At 48.5% G+C, this 19,402-nt stretch overlaps 1 protein-coding gene across 1 annotated transcript; it reads left to right on the plus strand.

The window, feature by feature from the left end:
• The first annotated feature begins 8,676 nt into the window (after positions 1–8,676).
• On the plus strand, positions 8,677–19,034 carry AKR1A1 (aldo-keto reductase family 1 member A1). Its single transcript, XM_060083144.1, has 9 exons — positions 8,677–9,038; positions 14,048–14,137; positions 15,851–15,970; positions 16,142–16,293; positions 16,890–17,085; positions 17,444–17,643; positions 17,918–17,990; positions 18,156–18,242; positions 18,869–19,034. The coding sequence occupies exons 1-9, from the start codon at positions 8,847–8,849 to the stop codon at positions 18,932–18,934; spliced, it is 1,176 nt and encodes a 391-aa protein (XP_059939127.1). The 5' UTR covers positions 8,677–8,846; the 3' UTR covers positions 18,935–19,034.
• Positions 19,035–19,402: the final 368 nt, after the last annotated feature.

A 19,402-nucleotide genomic window follows, 5' to 3' on the forward strand; every position in this document is an offset into this window, starting at 1 on the left:
TCACGTTATTGAGTGTAGGAGTAGTTAATTCCTTTCGCCACAAGGGAAGCCCGGAATAACCTTTTTATAGCCATTTTTCTTTCTTTCTTTTTTTATGAATTTATTTATTTTATTGATTTTTATTTTTGGCTGCATTGGGTCTTCGTTGCTGTGGGCGGGCTTTCTCTAGGTGTGGCGAGCAGGGGCTACTCTTCATTGTGGTGCGAGGGCTTCTCATTGCAGTGGCTTCTCTCTTTGCGGAGCATGGGCTCTAGGCGTGCGGGCTTCAGTAGTTGTGGCACGCGGGCTCTAGAGCGCAGGCACAGTAGTTGTGGCGCATGGGCTTAGTTGCTCCGCAGCATGTGAGATCTTCCCAGACCTGGGCTCGAACCCATGTCCCCTGCATTGGCAGGCGGATTCTTAACCACTGCGCCACCAAGGAAGCCCCCATTTTTCTTTCCTATATTGAGAACCACATGTTAAGAACTTTTTGCCTATTTTTATCGAAATATTTGTCTTTTTAAAATTGATTTTCGGGGCTTCCCTGGAGGCGCAGTGGTTAAGAATCCACCTGCCAATGCAGGGAACACGGGTTTGAGCCCTAGTCAGGAAAATCCCACATGCCGTGGAGCAACTAAGCCCGTGTGCCACAACTACTGTACCTGCGCTCTAGAGCCTGCGTGCCACAACTACTGAAGCCCGCACGCCTAGAGCCCGTGCTCCGCAAGGAGAAGCCACCGCAATGAGAAGCCCTCGCACCGTAATGAAGAGTAGCCCGAGTGTGCAACTAGAGAAAGCCCACGTGCAGCAACAAAGACCCAACTCAGCCACAGATAAATAAATAAATAAATAACTTTATAAAATTGATTTTCTAGCAGTTCTTTACAAAGTAATATTTGAACCCTTTAACCATTAAATATTGCAGACTCTTTTCCTACTGTGTCATTTGTCTTTTAATCTTGTTTATGTTGTCTTTTGCTGCACAATTTTCACTTTTATCTGTAAAAACTGTCAATATTTTCCTTTATACTTTCTAACTTTTGCTTTAAAGTTAAGGAAGGCATTCTTCATCCCTAGATTGTACAAATATTCTCCTATTTCTTCTTTTAGCATTTAAAAATTTTATTTATTTGATATTCAAACCTTTATTTATTTGTTTATTTGGCTGCACTGCACGTCTTGCAGGATCTTAGTTCCCTGACCAGGGATTGAACAAGGGCCCCTGCAGTGAAAGCATGAAAGCGCTGAGTCCTAACCACTGGAACGCCAGGGAATTCCATATTCAAACCTTTAAACCTCCTGAAATTTACTTTTGTGTCTAGTACAAGGTAGGAGTCTAACCTTTATTTTTTTCCATATGGTTAGTCAGTTAACCCAGACATTTTAATGTGGTAACTAAGGCTCTTTATGAACTGGACTCATCCTACCTCTCCAGTTTCACCTACCACTTTTCTCCCTGGAACTCTATGCTCTCTTTTTATCAAACCATATGTAGTTCCTGGAATGTAACATTTTACTTCATTCCTCCACAACTTAACACATGTTAGTTCCTCTGCCCAGACCGCTCTTCCCTAGCTCCGTTTAGCTCCCTGACCAACAACTATTAATCCTTCCAGAAAATCCCTGGCATGTGGTAGGTATCATTAAGCATTTGTCAGTTGAATAAATCAATCAATCACTTCTACCCACTTTTAGCACGGGGCGGGCTCTGCGGGACACATGTGCAATGGAAGGATGTAAAATTGGGAAGTGAAGTTGCCAGGGGAAATCCGCACTGCCATATGACAGGCCGTCTGCTTCCTGCCGTGGTTCTGCCCTCGCCTTGCCAGGCCTGCTCACAGGACTCCCTCCTCTTCCCCTCCCTTTTCCAGCCCCAGACCAATGGTTTCAGTTGGCTGCAGCCTCCTTCCCACCACTTTACTGCAGCATTGATCTTTGTTGACTGTGAATCCTGCCCTGATACAAATACAGCTAGAGCTCTACGTAAATGTGTGTGCACACAGGTGTGTGTCAGAGAGACAGAGAGAGAGAAGAGACTGCAACCCTTGTGCAGAATCCTCTTCCATTCAGGAGTCCTGCTATCTCCCTCAGGTCTGGGGAGCAGTTTCAGCAGCTTCACTGGGTGGGGAGGGGACTGTTGTCACCCCTGCCTAGCTTGCAAACATGTCTACTCTGAATATAAACAATAATCAATCACAATTATTCACTAAATCCCTACTATGTATACTGTGAGGCAATTTACATCCATTGTTTCATTTAATTCCAAAACATATCAGCAAGGTAGATATTCAAATCTCTATTTCACACATGAGGAAACGTGCCCAAGGTCACACAGCTACTAAGGGGTATAGCAAGGATTTAAACGCAATTGCATCTAAACAACACCTGTCCTGGTTGATTCACAATCCATCTAGTTGGGCAGCCTCAAGGTTGGAGGTTCAGGTCTGTGAGATTTCCAGTTCCCTAGCCTAACATTCCAGACACAGCTGTACACAGCTGTGTACACGGCTACTATCCAGCTTCTTGAGTGGTACACTTGTGTGCACATTCTCATTCACTGATTCAACAGCCGTTGCTGATCTTGGTGAAACGGACACTCTCTTTGAAATTAGCCACATTTTTTTTTTTTTTTTTTGGTCACACCAGGCGGCTTGCGGGATGTTAGTTCCCCAACCAGGGATCGAAACTGGGGCCCCAGCAATGAAAGCATGGAGTCCTACCAGTGGACTGACAGGGAATTCCCTAGCCAAAATTCTTAATCCCGTCTTTATTACTCTGTCATTTTAAGCAAGTTTGCTAAGCCTCTCTGACACTCAATTTACCCCACTTTAAAATAAGAATGATAGGACTTGCCTGATGGTACAGTGGTTAAGAATCCACCTGTTGGGCTTCCCTGGTGGCACAGTGGTTGAGAGTCCGCCTGCCGCTTCAGGGGACATGGGTTCATGCCCCGGTCCGGGAGGATCCCACATGCCGCGGAGCGGCTGGGCCCGTGAGCCATGGCCGCTGAGCCTGCGCGTTCGGAGCCTGTGCTCCGCAACGGGAGAGGCCGCGACAGTGAGAGGCCCGTGTACCACAAAAAAAAAAAAAAGAAAGAAAGAATCCACCTGCAAGTGCAGGGGATACTGGTTCGATCCCGGGCCCGGGAAGGTCCCACATGCCCTGGAGCAACTAAGCCACTGCACCACAACTACTGAGCCCACGTGCTGCAACTACTGGACCCCGGGCACCTAGAGCCCATGCTCCACAACAAGAGAAGCCACCGCAATGAGAAGCCCAAGCATCGCAACGAAGAGTAGCCCCTGCTCACTGCAACTAGAGAAAGCCCGCTCACGGCAAAGACCCAACGCAGACAAAATTAATTAATTAATTAATTAATTTAATTTATAAGGATGATAATACCAACATGCTGGATTACCATGAGGATTAAATGAGATACTGGAGATCAGGAGGCATCAATCACTTTAAAAAAGTATTTGACAGGGGAATTCCCTGGCTGTCCAGTAGTTAGGACTCTGTGCTTTCACTGCTGAGGGCCCAGGTTAAATCCCTGGTTGGGGAACTAAGATCCCACAAGCCAGCCGTGCAGTGTGGCCAAAAAAAAAAAGTATCTATCCATCTGCCCTCCAATCTGAGGCAGACATTCTATGCTCTCTTGCCTACTCAAGGATGTTGCCCCTGCAACTATCTTCTCTTTCTCCTGAATTGTCAATTTTCCTCACTCTGCTGGATCAGCACATAATCTACTATACTAATGTATCTGCCAATTCAGGCAGAAAAAAAATCCCACTTTTGACTTTATTACACATCCAACTACCATCCCATTTCACTATAGCAAAATTCCTAAACAGGTTGCTTATATGCACTTTGTCCACTTCTTCACCTCCAATTCTTTTTTTAAAAATATTTTTTAAATTAATTTTTAAATTAATTTTTGGCTGTGTTGGGTCTTTGTTGCTGCACATGGGCTTTCTCTAGTTGCGGCGAGCAGGGGCTACTCTTCGTTGTGGTGCACAGGCCTCTCATTGCGGTGGCTTCTCTTGTTGCAGAGCACGGGCTCTAGGCGCACAGGCTTCAGTAGTTGTAGCGCACGGGCTTAGTTGCTCTGCGGCATGTGGGATCTTCCAGGACCAAGGCTTGAACCTGTGTCCCCTGTGTTGGCTAGCTGATTCTTAACCACGGCACCACCAGGGAAGTCCCTCAATTCCATTCTTATTTTTCATTTTTATAGATACAAGCATTGAGATAACTTGTTCACATAAATAAGTGGATGAAAATAGAAATCTTTCTAAAGCAATGTCACTTAGCTGTTTTAACTCTTTCCAAGTTATACTCCAAAAATCACAAAATCTATTACGCAAAAGTATTTTTAATGGTCTATCAGCTTTTACCAATAGTTTTCAAAACAAAGTATTGGAAATGACTTGCATAAGGGTTTATGATCCAGTCATTAGAGTCATCAGTATTTCCAAAAGTTCCTTTGTTTAGTAGCCTCAATGCACACGGGGGCAATGCATCCTAGGAGCTGGCTGAGAGGTTTGTCTTTTTTAAAACGGAGGAGGAAGACTGTAAAAGGGATGGTGTGTTCTCATGCCGATCTCTTTTAGAAGACAATATACCACCAATCTGATGACTATTGCTCTGAAAACTCTTGGAAGGCTAGTGTTGTACCTTGCATGGAACAATCCCAGTGGCCAGAACTAAGAGCAAAAGTCTCAGATCTGGGGAAGAAGTGGGCAGGAGGGAGTCCATTAGATGGGGCAGAAGATTGTGGATTGTGGGAGGGTCCTTTTTGACCTAAGCCATTTTGTGATCTAAGCCTGGCCACATGCTTGTCCTTGAACAGGTCTCAGTAATTAGTGATCTTAAGGGAACAAAATTATGCAAGAACAAACAGTTATCAGGCCAGAGGAGTAACAACAGCAAAGATAAGACTCCCAGTTCTGTTTTACAAAAAAAAGATTAGCCTGAAGCACTCAACCACCAGATCAGTTAGAACATAAGGGATGCTGATGTCGAGATTTTCTGACTTTTGTGACTTTAATTAACTAAAGCTTGGACTCTGTTGACCATCCAAGCCCTTTCAGGACTATGCATGTGCCCTTAGCTTAAACGTTCCCATTTTTTTGCTGTGGGGGAGACACTGTTTTGGGAAAGATCCCTGTTGTTCTCTTTACTTGTTGCAATAATGTTACTGAACAAAAGTGCATGTGCCCCATGCACAGTGAGGCCAAATAAACCTAAACATCAAACTTTGAAGCAGAGAAAGGTATACTGCAAGACCAAGCAAGGAGAATGGGTGGCTCATGCTCAAAACCCCCAAACTCCTTGATGGTTTTTGGCGAAAGCTTTTTATAGGCAAAATTTGGGGTGAGGGCTGCAGGGTGTATGGCTTTCTTCTGATTGGTTGGTGGTGAGGTAACAAGGCGATGCTCCAGGAATCTTGTGCTCAGCCTGAGGTTGCTATCCTCTCCCTGGGTGGGGGCCTTAGTTCCTGCAGAAGATCTCAAAAATATTGTTATGTATATTCCTTGAGGAGGAACCAGGACCCTGCCCCAAGGCTGCATTAGTATTTCTTGATTGTTCCTCTGTTGTTTCTGCATTCCCTCCCTTCTCTGATTAGCAACTGTTTTTTTTTTTTTTTTGCGGTATGCGGGCCTCTCACTGTTGTGGCCTCTCCCGTTGAGGAGCACAGGCTCCGGATGCGCAGGCTCAGCGGCCATGGCTCACGGGCCCAGCCGCTCTGCGGCATGTGGGATCTTCCCGGACCGGGGAATGAACCCGTATCCCCTGCATCGGCAGGCGTACTCTCAACCACTGCGCCACCAGGGAAGCCCTAGCAACTGTTTTAACCTGCCCTTTGGAACTTAGGGAAGGTCATGGAGGCTGAATGAAGCCTATTTCCTACAAACAAGAAATGGGGGACACAGAAAGGCTTTGTACCCCGGAGTCCTACAGGGTCCTGCTAGGTTTCAATAATAAATTCTCCCTTCTCCTGATCTTTGGCTTGGTTGTGTCTTTTGGCTTGACACCCACCAAGGGATGAACCCAGTTTTTCTGGTAACAGTTCTCTTTCTCTGGGGACCCCCTGCCCTACCTGTTTATAATGGTCTTTGCTGGTCTAAGATGAACTTGAGAGATTCTAAATTCTGATCGTGTAACAGGGAAGATCTAAATCAGACTCCATGTCTGATCTGTTTCATTGCCTTTAACCTTTGCTTTTCGTTGCTTTTGTTATTATAATCACATATAATGGCCTGCCTCAGGTAACCAAGCCCACCTGTGAGTGGCTGCAAGAAAAAAGAAACTAACACATCTCCTCAGGAGGTTGGTCATTCCAGGAGATGTTTTGCAAGACTGATGGCCCTTTTGCTTTACTTCCTCACTGCCGCTCCCTCTCTGATTCTATAAAAGAAACTGGCATCCAGGCCCAGGTAGGACGGTTTTTCAGAGACACTAGTCTGCCACCTTCTCCGTCTGCTGGCTTTCCGAATAAAGTGGTATTCCTTGCCTCAGCACCTTGCCTCTGATTCATTGGCCTGTCGTGCGGCGAGCAGAGCAAGCTTGGACTCGGTAACAATCACATAAGCTGGAATCTGAGTGTCTTTATGAGGATAGATGGTGTGAAATGTCGGACATTTAGTCCATTAGGACACCACTCCTACTTGGGAGACAGTGGGGAGTAATCTGGGTGTAAAAAAAGATGGGGAAGGGCTTCCCTGGTGGCGTAGTGGTTGAGAGTCCGCCTGCCGGTGCAGGGGACACGGGTTCGTGCCCTGGTCTGGGAAGATCCCACATGCCGCGGAGCGGCTAGGCCCGTGAGCCATGGCTGCTGAGCCTGCGCGTCCGGAGCCTGTGCTCTGCAACGGGAGAGGCCACAACAGTGAGAGGCCTGCGTACCGCAAAAAAAAAAAAGATGGGGAAGAGTGGCACTGGGGGGGTACAGATGGGTGGGGGAGGAGTTGAGGGGAGAAAAAGGCAGAGCTACATCAGGACAAATCTGCTTCTTGCCCACTTCCACCAAGAGAAACATAAATTCAAGACACCTCTCAGCCCAAATGGCAAACGGGATTTCAAATCTCATAACTGTAACTTGGGACTTCCCTGGTGGCGCAGTGGTTAAGAATCCGCCTGCCAATGCAGGGGACACGGGTTCAATCCCTGGTCTCGGAAGATCCCACATGCCGCAGAGCAACTAATCACATAAGCCCATGCGCCACAACTACTGAGCCCGTGCTCTAGAGCCCACGAGCCACAACTACTGAACCCATGTGCCACAACTACTGAAGCCCATGCGCCTAGAGCCTGTGCTCCACAACAAGAAAAGTCACTGCAATGAGAAGCCAGTGCACATCAACGAAGAGTAACCCCCACTTGCCGCAACTAGAGAAAGCCCGCACGCAGCAACGAAGACCCAACGCAGCCAAAAAAAAAAAAAAAAACAACACAAAAAAACAAAACTGTAACTTAATAGCTGTGTGACTCTGAGCAAGGGAAACCTTGCTGAGTCTGCACAGTCTGTAAAATGGTACTGAATACCTTCCTCACAGGAGGCTTCAAGTGTGCTGGTAACACTGTATGTTCATCTGGATGGTGGTTATGTTGAAAAAAAAAATCACAGAGTTGTACGTTTAAGATTTGTGCATTGTTCTGTCTGTATTGTCGATTAAAAAAATATTTACAAACTAAAAGTTGAGAGTTGTTTTATTTGGTGGCAATTTTTAGTACTTCAAGCCCAGAAGGCAGCATCTCAAGTAACACTGAGAGAACTGCTCCAAGGAGGCGAGGGGGGAGCTAGGATATACAGGAGCTTTGCAACAAAGGGCAGGTACTGTTAATTAAAGAAAACCAGAAATCCCAAGTTAAGGAATTTAGCGCTTTTCTATGCATGGGAAGATGCAAGAAAGAGTCTGGGCTCACTGAAATCATGCCTTTGCTATGCACCTCAGCTATCTGGGGCCAGTATCCTGTTTTCATGTCTTGAAATCAGGGCTCACCTTAGGGAGTGGCTGCAGTCTGATGGCTGCTAGATGGCAGGTATTCTTTGTTTCCTTCCTAAATTCCCTTAGGGCTCATCAGCTCACCTTCGGTGGTGGCTGCACAGCTTCAATCACTGATGATTGTGACATCCTTTGTTTCCTGATATGGCAGGCAATATTCCATTTACCAGTGTGCTATACTTCAATAAAAAAGGCTTGCAGTAAATAGAATAAAAAAGAACATTCCCCTTCCAGGATTGTTGTGAAGACTCAATAAATTAATGTTTATAAAGCCTAAATATACATAAAACATAAATGCGCTGCCAGGGTCCACAGTCCGGATACAGAGAGCACTAACTTTTACCTCTTGAAGGCTGTAGTCCCAATGTCTTCCCTGTTACTGTCAACCTCTGTGTTGCGGCTGTTCTCTGGACCTCAGTTTGCCTGACCAAATAATGGGACCAGCTTAGGCGTTTTCAGGGAACTTGGCCAACCCGGCTCTAAGGAATAGAATAGATTAGAGTGGGGCCTGTAGTCCTTAGGAGGAGCCGACTGCAGAAGATGTCACCACGTGGCAGCCGGGCCACCTCCCTCTGGCCGCAGAACGAGAAAAAGTTGCCCAGAGCGGCCTCGCGGCGGCGCGCGGTGCAATATGGGCCAGACAGAGGCGTCCCCGGCCCCGCCTCCGGGGCCGCTTACTTGGCCGTCGGCGCAGGCTTCACTAGCCCGGGAGTCCTCCAAACTCGCGCTGTGGAGTGTGCCCAAACTCCGCCAATCTACCCACCAGCATCCTGAGGAAGAGATAGTGCAACCACCCAGCTCAGGCGTCCACTCCCCAGTTTGTTTCTGGGGGGCAGGGGCGGGGTCCACCACTGCGCGTGATGTTGAATGCCCGGCCCCAGCCCCTCCTCTGGGAGGAGCTTCTTCATCGCCGCCAGACTTAAGTCCCGGTGTCCAGGCTCAGGCCAGTTTCTTGCTGCCCACCAATCCGGGAAGCTGAGGCCCATTGGGTCGCTAGCAGGGCACAGGACTGAGGTGAAAAGCCATACTTCCCTGCTAACGTCCTGTGCTCGTGCCGAGGTGAGTTTCTCTTCTGCTGCCCCATCTTTGTCGTAGTGGAGGTGGCCTCGAACCTTCACTACAGATGTGTCCGCCCGCGGGTTAGAGCGAAGAGCAAATGCTGAGGAAGCGGCCCGACTTGGTTTCTGATTTGAGCTTCCTCTAATTCGCTGAGTGATCTTGGATAAGTTCTCAGTTTCTCTGGACCTCATTTTTCTCAGCGGTAAAATCAGTTCCTACATCAGAACTGTATGTAATAAGAGTTAAGTGAGATAAAGCTCTTAAAGCTCTCGGCACATACTATCAGTAAGTTTTGGTTGCCATCTTCCTTTTGTTTACCCACCAACACGATTTTTTCAGGAACTCCGGCTTTAATGTGGAATTGCAGAGACGCTTCTCATAAGTGGCAGGAGGGGCGTGGGTTCGCTTGCTTAGGCACCTGCCTTGGGTTTGGGAAAGCCAGGGCATGTTTTTCTGTTGACCCACTGCTCTGTTAAAGTGAACAGAATCTGAACCTTCACCGGATGGGGTTAGTATAAATTAACTCTCCCTTCAGCCTGTCCATACTCTGGGCTGCAGGACCTCCCTTAGAAGAGTCTTGATGATTCTGATCAGTCCTGTTACTTTTCCCAAGGTCTCAGTTTTCTTATCTGTAATACAAGAGCAACCCAAGTATCATCCTTTCTGGAGTCACTGGGATTTTTTTTTTTTTTTTAACCGAAGATGATGGTAAATGCTTTGTTATTTTCCAGAGATGATTTTTTCCAGGTTATCCAAGAAGTAAAGGAAGAAGGTGATGGAGGCAGTGACTTTATCAAATGACCCTCCTGCTGACAAGATCTCCCCCATTTGCCGCTGTGTGTGGGGTGGGGGAGGGAGCAGGCACTCAAGCAGCTACAGGTTTAGGTAGATGATAGGCCCTGACCTCAAGGAGTACCAAGATTTGTGAGGGAAAATGAACAAACAAATGCAGTGATGTGCACAACTGTCAGGACATGGGAGGAACGATAAATTTAAACTGCTGTCTGAAGGGTGACCTGCAGTTAGCCAGGCAAGGGTGGGACTTGGGGGAGGAAAGTGTGCAGAGGCCTGGAGTCAAATATGGTGGCTGGTTCTGCAAAGCCTGGAATATGGAGTCTGAAATGAAGAGGTGGAGAGATGGGGGAGGTGGGAGCCAGGTTATAAAGGGTATTACCAGGGAGTCTGGACCTTATCCCGAGGGTAGGAGAGATCTACTGGAAGAGATCCTGCGAATCACATGGTCAGATTTGGGGACTGCTTTGTGGGGAGAGGGGACACACTGGAAGCAGAGAGATCCCTGGTTGTGGGAGGGGTGGTCACAGCTAGAGCAGTGGCCCTGGAGTTGGACAGGGATAGGCTGGATAAAGATTTAGGAAGTATATATTCTTTTCACGTACATCAAGAAGTCCAGGGGCTTCCCTGGTGGCGCAGTGGTTGAGAGTCTGCCTGCCAATGCAGGAGACACGGGTTCATTCCCCGGTCTGGGAGGATCCCACATGCCGCGGAGCAGCTGTGCCCGTGAGCCATGGCCGCTGAGCCTGCGTGTCTGGAGCCTGTGCTCCACAACGGGAGAGGCCACAACAGTGAGAGGCCCGCGTACCGCAAAAAAAAAAAAAAAAAAAAAAGTCCAGGAAGTGTTATTGCAATCTTAGGTTTTACATTACAGTTTAGAGCAAACAGTGTCTTTTGTAATATTTACAAGTATTTACAGGATTTTTTATGCAGCCAGATAGACCAAATCTTGGCCACTGCTACATATTTAAGGTGGCTTTCCGTCCTGGCTTTTTCGAAACCAGAAGATAACCACCCCCCCATCACCTGTCGAAACCCTAATCTGATAATACTCAGAAATGCCTCAAACAAACTGAAATACATTAGATGGCTTTTTTAAGACCCCCATGGATTATACTGTAGACAGGTTGTCTGGTTTGCTTTAACACTTGTCATCCAGGGCCTTGAGTCCCTGGTGAGATAGAGTATACAGAAAGAAGAACATGGTCAGGCACTGTGCAGAGTACTTAAAATCTCTTTAGAATGGGGGAGCTGAGATTCAAGCCCAGGTCTGTGCCACCCCAGAGCTTGAAATCTGTGCTGTGTTGCTGGATTTGATAAGTATACTTTTGGACATGTTGAGTCTCACTTACCTGTAGGATATACAAGTGGAGATGTCCAGAGGGAGGTGAATATATATATTCACTGGGGTGCGAAGAATTAGTGATTAAGGTGATCACTGAAGACTTGAGCTTGACTAGGGAGTGAGAAGGGATTGAGGACAGAACGCTGAGGGACATCAATATTTATGGGGAGCAAAGAAGAAAGGCCCATACAGCCAGGGAACACTCACGTGAATACTGCTTCCTCTTCCTGTGTTTTCAAGTTTCCTGTATCAAGGCAGCTCTAGAGCCCTCCTCTGAGAAAGGAAGACTGAGCCCCAGAGAGAAGGAACCTAGGCACTGACCTGGGAATAATAAAACCTGAATCCTGATACTACCCTCACCCCCCTCTCCCCACACACCCAGCTTTTCTCTCTTTTCCATCTAGAACCTCTCCCAAGATAACATGAGGGCTTCTGAATTCTGCCAGAGGTCCAGTTAGGCAGATGCTGACAAGTTCAGAGCCTATTAATGCAGGGCTGACTGAAAGGTTGTTGCACCAGGCAGAAGATGAGTAAGTCAGGAGCTGGTAGAGGATGACTTCCTGTCCTAGAGGAAAAATCTGTCTTCTGCCTTCTGTTCTGTCCTTTGGAGCTCTTGTTCTTTGCAGATCTGTGTTTGCCGTTTCTACCTCTATGATTCCTGCCCCTCCAAGCCTTAGCCTTTTTTTTTTCTTTTTAGAAACTTTATTTTCCATCAACCTATTTCCATTTTAAGAGTTTGTGGAAGAACAGCTTAAGACCACTCAGTGGTTGTTCCTACCAACTCGGTGGCCTGAGCAGTGGGAGCTGCAGACCAGTCTTCAGTGGCAGGCTGAGCACTCCAGTCTTCAGGGGGGACTGCTGAATAGGCACAGGGCACCTGCACGCCTTAGGACCAGTCCGCCACCTCAAGCCTTAGCCTTTTTGGTTTTCAGTTTCACAAGCAAAAGAAAGGGAGAGGCAAGCATGAGGTTCTTCCTTTTCCCCTGAGGCCAGGTTTTTGTTCACACTCTCAGCCTGGGTGTAATTTCAGAGCCATCCCTTGTGTTCTGGTAAATCTGGGAGAGGTCAACAGGTCATGGGTTGAAGATCAAGCCTAGGAAACCAGCCACAGACCCTGGTAGCAGCTAGCAGGCTAGTTCCTCCTGTGAAGTCCAGACATGTTTGCCTGATCCCTGGGCAGGTTGGTGCCTCTGGGAAGTTTGGTAATGAAGAGTATTGCTTTCAGTGGTCCGTGGTTTGCTGCCCAGATTGAACATTTTTGTTTCAGCAGAAAGGGTAGCCTCCATAAGGTTATGCTAGACTATAAAATTCTTCCTGAGTCAGAAGCATTAGGAAAGACAATTTTGGTGTGTTGGTTATAGTTACAACTTGTCCAATTACCTGCTCTACCATAATACTCTTTTTAAATAAGTTTATTTATTTATTTATTTATTTTTGTCTGAGTTTTTTTTTTTTTTTTTTTTGCCATACGCGGGCCTCTCACTTCCATGGCCTCTCCCGTTGCGGAGCACAGGTTCTGGATGCGCAGGCTCAGTGGCCATGGCTCACGGGCCCAACCGCTCCGCGGCATGTGGGATCTTCCCGGACCGGGGAATGAACCCGTATCCCCTGCATCGGCAGGCGGACTCTCAACCACTGCGCCACCAGGGAAGCCCCCTGAGTTGGGTTTTTGTTGCTGCGCACGTGCTTTTCTCTACCGTTGCGGCGAACGGGGGCTACTCTTCCTTGCGGTGCGCGGGCTTCTCATTGCGGTGGCTTCTCTTGTTGCGGAGCACGGGCTCTAGGCATGCGGGCTTCAGTAGTTGTGGCTTCCGGGCTCTAGAGCGCAGGCTTAGTGGTTGTGGTGCATGGGCTTAGTTGCTCCGTGGCATGTGGGATCTTCCTGGGCCAGGAATCGAAACCTTGTGCCCTGCATTGGCAGGAGGATTCTTAACCACGGCGCCACCAGGGAAGTTCCCCATTTGGAGACTTCTGATTTTCATAGCTCTCCAAACAGGGTTGCTTCAATCACCCACCTGCTTCATTCAGTTGGAAATTTTCATGTATCTGTAATTTCCTGCTTTCTGCTGCATTGAGGTCCTGTGTCTAGTTCCTCTTCCTGGAAAGACTCTTACCCTTGACTCTTGGGACTGTCCCAACTCATTCTTAAAAGCCAGTGTCATTATTCCCTGGTTCTTGCCCTACAGAACTCACTTGTTTTTCTGTAGCAGAGTGTACATGCACATGTATTTTATAGGTCTGTGTTTACTTGCCTTTTCCCGCCTCTTCCATCAGCTCCTCCTTGAATAGTTGGCTCTGCCACTTAGCTGTTGATTTGGGGCAAATAATTTTACCTCTCTGAGCCTGTTTTTTTCATCTAAAAAATAGTATACTTCCCTTGTAAGACCGCACTCAGGCCTAGCAGCATGGCCAATCAGACCTCTGTAAGAGGGACTCAGAGTCTCTGTAGTTCTGACAACCTCTTGGGAACATTCATTTCATCCTTTGAAAAGGGACCCTTTCCTGAGCCAGTTCTGTCACCGGGTCTCACTTTGTCTCATAAAGGCCTTTGCCTGTCTTACACTGGTTTGAGACCTCATGTAGTTAAGGCTGGGTACTTCTGGGAAGCCACCTCGCCTTTGTTTTTAGGTTTTAGAGCTCTTTAGCCTGATGGAAGAAGGGCAGCCAGGCTGGTGGTCCCGTTAGTGTTTGTCCAGGAGTTACTGGCTTTGCTTGGTTCCAAGCACCTTGTCTCAGCTCACAGGCATATACACATGACTCTGTTTTTTCTCCTATCACCCCTGTGCCCCCTTCCTGTTTTACAGGAGTCTTGATCAGTGGGCCCAAGCAGCAGCACTGACCCCACACCATTCTCTTCCCATCTGTGTTTCAGGGGGCAATGGCGGCTTCCTGTATCCTCCTGCACACTGGACAGAAGATGCCCCTGGTTGGACTGGGCACCTGGAAGAGTGAGCCTGGCCAGGTGAGAGATGGGAGATTAGGAGGGGAGCTCCTTGCTCCTCTGCTCGGGAAAAGGCACTATTCAGGAGAGGGTGTCTGTGTTTTTTCTAGCAGCACCCCCCCAACTATACTTCACCTCAGGTGGGATGAGCCTGGAGGGCAGTGGGAAGAAACAAGGGAAGAAGGGACCAGCAGTGAGCACTTGGCTTCCACAGCTGATTCAGAGGAGTGGTTGAGGGGCCCAGCACTGCCTAGAGTGTAGGAAGGAGCCCTTTCCCTGACTGGATGTGCACTGCTGTGAAGGCATGGGACCTCTCTGTGCCTGGCCCTATGCTGACCCCTAATATGTCACTTATCACCCTGTGCTGTGATCACGTCTCCTGTTCCACGCTGGGTTCCTTGAGGCCAGAGGTAGGCACACAGCAGGTATTAGGGTTTAAAGAATAACTAGGTCAACTGTTTAGACCGAAGGTCGGCAAACTTTTTCTTAAAGAACGAGGTGGTTAATAATTTAGATTTTGTTAGACAATTTGCAAAATGGAGGTGATTATGTACTTATGTAACTATTTAAAAATATAAAAATCATTCTTAGCTCAAGGGCCAAAAAAAACCCAAAAGAAAACTGCTAGAGTTTAGCAACCCCTGGTGTAGACCCTTCCAGCTCAGGGAGCCTGGGAGCAGAGACGTTTTCCTAGATTGACACAGGTAGAGATTCAGCTTGCACCTGGGGTGGAGCATCTCCTCAGGGCTTGTTCCTTGTGCTTGGAATCTGAGTCAGAGTTTAGAGCAGTTTGGGAGGGACTCTGGCAAGGAGAATGGCCTCTTCTCTCTGGAATTTAGGCTGGGATTTGTGGTGTGGCTGGATGAACTCTGCCTTTTTTCCCTTTGCTTTCCTTCCTACAGCTGCCTAGGAGCCTGGTTCTGTAGGCAGGCACTGACATGGCCTGGGACAAGTCCAGGAGCTAGATGAAGGCAGTTGGTGACAGCCAGAGCCAGGGCCAAGATTGGGGGCAGGGATGGAGGGGATGGGGAAGGGTATGGAGCGGTGGGAGTAGGGTCAGGTGTGAGGGGCATAGTAAGAGCTACACCCAAATGGGGATCTTGAGTGGCAGGGGCCTGACACCCTTGGTTCTGCTCCTAATGCCATGTTAGTCTGGTTTTTAACAAATTGACTGACCTGTCCTCCTCCTTGGTGTCTGCTTTCTTCTCTTCTGGTGGGGGACTCTGGGCCCAGCTTCCATCTCACTTCTCTGCCTTCCTTCATTTTCTCCCCAATCACCTCTTCTGCTCGCCTGAGTTCTCTTGGTCTACATGGCTTCCTAAGGGTCTCTCTCCATGTGGCCTTGCCCTGGGAACTATTTACCTGTGTATCATGTTTCCCTAACCAGCTCCCCAGGGCTGGGGACCTGTCTCCATGACTACACTTCTGCCTTCTGTCCTGTGTCAATGTATCCATCCACCTTCTGAGCATCTAGCTGAGAACACATTGTTTGTTTTAGCTGGGCCCTGCTGAGATTGCTTGGAAGAAACCTTGGAGGTTAGTGGGGTGGGGACAAAGGGTTTGGGGTCTCTGAAGAGACTTCTGGTCCCCGAGACTAGAGCCATCTTCTCACTTCCACTGCATGGATGACTGCAGTGGTAAATTCCTGCCCCCTCCCCGCATCAGTGTCCCTCAGGAGGGCAGTTTCTGGTCCAGACCAACAGAGCTAAAACTTCTGCTTTTCTCACCTGGCAGGTAAAAGCAGTGATTAAGTATGCCTTGAGTATAGGCTACCGCCACATTGACTGTGCTGCTATCTACGGCAATGAGACTGAGATTGGGGAGGCCCTGAAGGAGAATGTGGGACCTGGCAAGGTGAGGACTGGGGCTACAGAGGGGTGGGGTGAGAAAACTCAGAGGCTGGGGCTGAGGCCTGGCGAGAGGGATCTGGCATCAGCTTCCTTCTAATTCCTCTCCCAGAGGTGAGGGTGGGTGAGATTGGGTGCCCTTGGCTCTTCTAACTATGGACCCTGCCCCCTATGCTAGTTGGTGCCTCGGGAGGAGCTGTTTGTGACTTCCAAACTGTGGAACACGAAGCACCACCCCGAGGATGTGGAGCCTGCCCTCCGGAAGACACTCGCTGACCTCCAGCTGGAGTATTTGGACCTGTACCTGATGCACTGGCCTTATGCCTTTGAGTGAGCCTTGCCAGAGTCTTCATCCAGGGAATCAGGGGTTGGCGGAGTCATGTTAGTAACTTTTTGTAAGTCACAGTAGCAGAACAGGAGAGGAACACTCAGCCTTTTCTGCTACAGTTTAACTACAAAAAAGGAGTGCAGCCTCACATGGTGTGTATCCTAGGGTGTGCATGGGTGGTCCCTCCTGCTGCCTTTGTACATTCGGGAAATGTACTAGCTTCTGCTGACCTAGGCCCTGGGGTTGTAGAAGAGTAAGCTCCCACAGAGGGTGTGAGAGGAGCCGACCATCAGCTCTGTGCTCTGTGCTTGAAGAAGGCTGCAGGGGCATGCAACTCCCCAAGGTGAAAGGAGTTAAGGAAGACTTTCCAGAGGAGAGGAGATACAATGTGTCTAGGAAGAAGAAGAGGGGGGATGGGCATTCCATATAGAGTTAACACTTGGGTTATGACCTGGAAAGGTGAAAAACCATGCTTGTTTCTCATTCTTGGCCCTTTACCCTTTCTGGGCTTGGATTATGGGATGTAGCGTGGCTAGACGGGCAGGTAGGCAGGAGCCTGGCATTTGTGCCCACACCGAGGGGGCCGTCTTTCACTCAGGCGGGGAGACAACCCCTTTCCTAAGAATGCTGATGGGACTATACGCTATGACTCCACCCACTACAAGGAGACCTGGAAGGCTCTGGAGGCACTGGTGGCTAAGGGGCTGGTGCGGGCACTGGGCCTGTCCAACTTCAGCAGTCGGCAGATCGATGATGTGCTCAGTGTGGCCTCTGTGCGCCCAGCTGTCCTGCAGGTGAACACAGCAAAGATCATTTGGTTTGGGGGCAGTGTGTGTGTGTGTGTGTGTGTGTGTCTATGTGTGTCTGTGTGTGTGTGTATGTAAATGAGCATGAGTGAGCAGATGATGGCTCTACTTCAGAGAGATGGCTAGAAAGTTGTCAGAAGTGTGGTGCAGAAATCCTCTGCTTAAGGAAGGGCATTGAAGTGTGGGAAGAGAATGAAACAGCGGAAAACTGTCTAGAGATTGAGAAAAGCAGGTTGAGGGGAAGCAGGGGGTCAGTGATGCAGGGTTGGTCACGATGTGCATGTCTGGGTGGGGCCAGCAAGCTGGCTGTGGCCACCTCGTGATGATAGGTTGTTTCTTGGCTCAGGTGGAATGCCACCCATACCTGGCTCAGAATGAGCTGATTGCCCACTGCCAAGCACGCGGCCTGGAGGTGACTGCTTATAGCCCTCTGGGCTCCTCTGATCGTGCTTGGCGTGATCCTGATGAGCCTGTCCTGCTTGAGGAGCCAGTGGTCCTGGCACTGGCTGAAAAGCATGGCCGATCTCCAGCTCAGATCTTGCTCAGGTACAAGCAATCTTGGGGAAAGACAGTCAGGTTAGGGAGAAGGCTTCTGGGTTGGGAGGCAAGGGTTGAGGGGTTCCTTATCCAAATGCCTTGATGAGGCTGAGAATCCTGCCGTGTCATCTGGGGAGAGGCCACTCTGAGGCATGTTCCCTATTACTATGAGGCTCAGGGGTTCCAGGAGCTCAGAGAAGGCTGCATGGAGGACCAAAAAAAAAAAAAAGTGCTTATGTGTACTGACTCCACCTCCTCATCTATACCTCAATCCCCCACTCAGGTGGCAGGTCCAGCGGAAAGTGAGCTGCATCCCCAAGAGTGTCACACCTTCCCATATCCTTCAGAACATCCAGGTACTTGGTGATGTGTCTGTCCTGTCTTCTTTAGTCCATTGGGACACAGTCTGGCCCTGACTCTGTTTGGCTAAGAAGGCATTGTTCTGGAACCCCAACTTCCACTCACAAAACTGGCTTTCCTGACTGACCCCCCCCCGCCCCCCACCCTGCTCCCATCCCCAGGTGTTTGACTTCACTTTTAGCCTGGAGGAGATGAAACAGCTGGATGCCCTGAATAAAAATTTGCGATTCATCGTGCCCATGCTTACGGTGAGTGTGTATCACCCCCCAGAGTCAGGGAATATGAGATTTGGGACAGGATTCTGCCCTAAGTCCGGCCTCAACCTTGATGGTCACAGGCTTGGCAGGATGTTGTTGGTAGGATTGCTGTCCTGGACACAATGGGCTCTTTTTTCTTTTCTGAGCTCCGCGAAGTAGTCTGGGTGAGGGATAAGGCATGTAGCCTGTGAGTTCCAGTCCTGCATCTCGATACCTTGTAACCTAGAACAAGTTATTTAACTTCTCCAACCTTCAGCTTCCTATGTGTAAAAAGATCCCAGTTCCTGACACATAACAATAACCCAGTAAATGATATAAATGATATAAATGGGACATTCTCAACCTTGTTAGAGGTTTCCCTGTTGCACATAGGGAAATAAAGAGTTCCTTATCCCAGCTGAGACTGCAAACTCTTAGGGGCAGGGTCAGCCACGTACCAGGCTGTGGATTTGGTGCTGGAATGCCCTTGGCACTGTCGCATTCTCTGAGGCCAGTCAGTGCCATCTGTCATAGTGCTGTACGCAGGTGTGGCTGTTGAGTAAGATTCTTGGGAAAAGATGTTCTGGGTCTTCGGAATGTCAGCTCCTACTAATGGAGTCATCTGTCTCTCTTTCCAGGTGGATGGGAAGAGGGTCCCGAGAGATGCAGGTCACCCTCTGTACCCCTTCAGTGACCCATATTGAGACCACAACTTCCTGGCTTCCTTTTCATCTCTCCAGCTATAACGTCCTGCCATCCCCAGAAAGAAGGAGTTAATAAAGCCATTGGAGTATCCATCCATGATACTTGCTTGTCTTATTTGTCTGGTCAGACCTGATATGGAAACAGTTTCTTTTAGGGATGCTGGGTGTGACCTGCCATGAGTCCAAACTCTCTTATCTTTCTTGATTCTGGAGAAACCAGTGTGCAGCTGAATTCCATGTCCGCCTTCATAAATTATAAGGTATATTAGTGGAGTAGCGCCACCTAAAGGCATCTCTTAGCACTACATGCCATCCCAGTGTAGTCTTAGTGAGAATGCCAAAAGTTGGTCACTTATGGACTGAGATCAGGGCATCGAGAATACTGTGGTTTCTTCACACTTCTGGGCATAGGTCTTGAGTTCCTGCATCCCGCCCACCCATCTAGTCAGTGCCTAGATTTAAGAATAT

The sequence above is a fragment of the Mesoplodon densirostris genome, chromosome 2 (genome assembly GCF_025265405.1).
Source record: "Mesoplodon densirostris isolate mMesDen1 chromosome 2, mMesDen1 primary haplotype, whole genome shotgun sequence".
Lineage (NCBI taxonomy): Eukaryota > Metazoa > Chordata > Mammalia > Artiodactyla > Ziphiidae > Mesoplodon > Mesoplodon densirostris.

Coding starts and splice junctions, on each gene's coding strand:
- AKR1A1 (XM_060083144.1), top strand. CDS start 8,847: ATGCCCGGCCCCAGCCCCTCCTCTGGGAGGAGCTTCTTCATCGCCGCC. Junction 16,294..16,889: donor CACTGGCCTTATGCCTTTGA/GTGAGCCTTGCC, acceptor TCTTTCACTCAG/GCGGGGAGACAACCCCTTTC. Junction 18,243..18,868: donor TCATCGTGCCCATGCTTACG/GTGAGTGTGTAT, acceptor CTCTCTTTCCAG/GTGGATGGGAAGAGGGTCCC.